Below are 2,500 nucleotides of genomic sequence, written 5' to 3' on the forward strand. Positions count from 1 at the left end.
AAAACAGGCTGTTGGCGAGGTCTGTACACACGCCCCGATTATACAAACACGGCCAGACTTTATAATTAGGCTGATAACTCACGTATATAAATGATCTAAATAATACACAGCGACCATATATCAAGGCGATAAAATCGGTCCACGGGCGCATGGGGCGAACTCGAGCAGTTAGGGCCATAATGTGCTTGTTCTGACCTGCATCTAGAATTTGGAAGCATACATCGTTCGGGCGGCGACGTAGGCACGTATTATGGCAGGCGCTGAGCGTGGCCTGCTGTGGCCTGGACCGACTGCGGTTCCGAACGCCGACTCCCGAGCTCCGACTGTGGACCCGAGCACCGACTGGGGACCCGAGCACCGACTGTGTACCCGAACACCGACTGTGGACCCGAGCACCGACTGTGGATCTGAGCACCGACTGTGGACCCGAACACCGACCGTGGACCCGAACACCGACCGTGGACCCGAGCACCGACTGTGGACCCGAACACCGACCGTTGATCCGAACACCGACTGTGGACCCGAACACCGACTGTGGACCCGAGCACCGACCGTTGATCCGAACACCGACTGTGGACCCGAACACCGACCGTGGACCCGAACACCGACCGTGGACCCGAGCACCGACTGTTGATCCGAACACCGACTGTGGACCCGAACACCGACTGTGGACCCGAACACCGACTGTGGACCCGAACACCGGCTGTGGACCCGAACACCGACCGTGGACCCGAACACCGACCGTGGACCCGAACACCGACCGTGGACCCGAACACCGACTGTGGACCCGAACACCGACTGCGGACCCGAACACCGACTGCGGACCCGAACACCGACCGTGGACCCGAGCACCGACCGTGGACCCGAACACCGACCGTGGACCCGAACACCGACTGTGGACCCGAACACCGACTGCGGACCCGAACACCGACCGTGGACCCGAACACCGACCGTGGACCCGAAATCGACTGTCGATCCGAACACAGACTGTTGATCCGAACACCGACTGTGGACCCGAACACCGACTGTGGACCCGAAATCGACTGTTGATCCGAACACCGACTGTGGACCCGAACACCGACCGTTGATCCGAACACCGACTGTGGACCCGAACACCGACCGTGGACCCGAACACCGACCGTTGATCCGAACACCGACTGTGGACCCGAACACCGACCGTGGACCCGAACACTGACTGTGGACCCGAACACCGACTGTGGACCCGAACACTGACTGTGGACCCGAACACTGACTGTGGACCCGAGCACCGACTGTGGACCCGAACACCGACTGTGGACCCGAAATCGACTGTTGATCCGAACACCGACTGTGGACCCGAACACCGACCGTTGATCCGAACACCGACTGTGGACCCGAGCACCGACTGTGGACCCGAACACCGACTGTGGACCCGAACACCGACCGTTGATCCGAACACCGACTGTGGACCCGAACACCGACTGTGGCCTCTATTTCGACACTCATTTTCGTGAAACTCGTCGCCTTTAGACCGAGGTGAAAGGAGAGATAATTAGATGCTTGGCAATCAATTAGATTGAGATTGATGAAGACAGATATAACAATAAAAAAGAAAGCTTTGAGTAAGAATGTAGAGTGATGGATATATCGCGAGACAGAGCTCCGAGAATAAGAATGGCTGAGTTATAATCTGAATCATTAGTTAAACAGTATATCTAAAAAGATTATCTTGCAAAGCATACTTACATATATATAAAAAGGCTATGTATATGTGTGTGTGTGTGTGTGTGCGTGCGTGTGTGTGTGTGTGTGTGTGTGTGTGTGTGTGTGTGTGTGTGTGTGTGTGTGTGTGTGTGTGGTAGTAGTCGTAGTAGTAGTTGTAGTAGTAGTAGTAATCCTTACATAAATATACTTGATACCATAATGTTATGAAACGGATCAAAATCTTAGCTGATATTTTCGAAGCTAAGTGATGTTGATTGTATACTGTCTTTGAAATATAGGCTACATATGTTCTTTATAATATCCGTGTGTTGGGTTATTGTCATGATTATTGAAGCCTATCATTATCATTCATCATTACTACTATCAATTATAGCTCCTTTATTCATAAATGTGTCACTCCAACCCTATCTAAATTTCTACGTTGGAATATGATATATCTATGCTAGAATGTGGCATGTAGATTTACTAATCTCGCAAAACCAACATTCTTGAAACATTAAATCTCCCTTGAAACACGTCAGAAATGTGGTTATGATAACAACCAAACCATTCATACATCCAGCATCATATGGGAGACATGATTTCCATTCTCCATAACCCATTATTTTCAGGTGTAATGTTTCGAAAACTTCATTACTCATGCACGCTTCAGTCTCATTTGGGTTGGAATATCGCTGAACACATTTCTTATGAGTCGGAAGTTCCGTGAGATTTGGGGAAGATATTTTGTGGAATTTGATGATGAGGTCTGACTTTTGTTTTCTTTTTGTTTTTGCAAGTTATGGATCTATAGGAT

General features: G+C 50.3%; 1 protein-coding gene across 1 annotated transcript; it reads right to left on the reverse strand.

Moving 5' to 3' along the window:
- Window positions 1-201: 201 nt before the first annotated feature.
- On the reverse strand, window positions 202-1,485 carry LOC125025560. Its single transcript, XM_047613583.1, has one exon. The coding sequence runs from the start codon at window positions 1,483-1,485 to the stop codon at window positions 202-204; it is 1,284 nt and encodes a 427-aa protein (XP_047469539.1).
- Between the last annotated feature and the right edge of the window lie 1,015 nt (window positions 1,486-2,500).

This window comes from Penaeus chinensis, chromosome 5 (genome assembly GCF_019202785.1).
Source record: "Penaeus chinensis breed Huanghai No. 1 chromosome 5, ASM1920278v2, whole genome shotgun sequence".
In the NCBI taxonomy this organism is placed as follows: Eukaryota; Metazoa; Arthropoda; class Malacostraca; order Decapoda; family Penaeidae; genus Penaeus; species Penaeus chinensis.

Coding starts and splice junctions, on each gene's coding strand:
- LOC125025560 (XM_047613583.1), bottom strand. CDS start 1,485: ATGAGTGTCGAAATAGAGGCCACAGTCGGTGTTCGGGTCCACAGTCGG.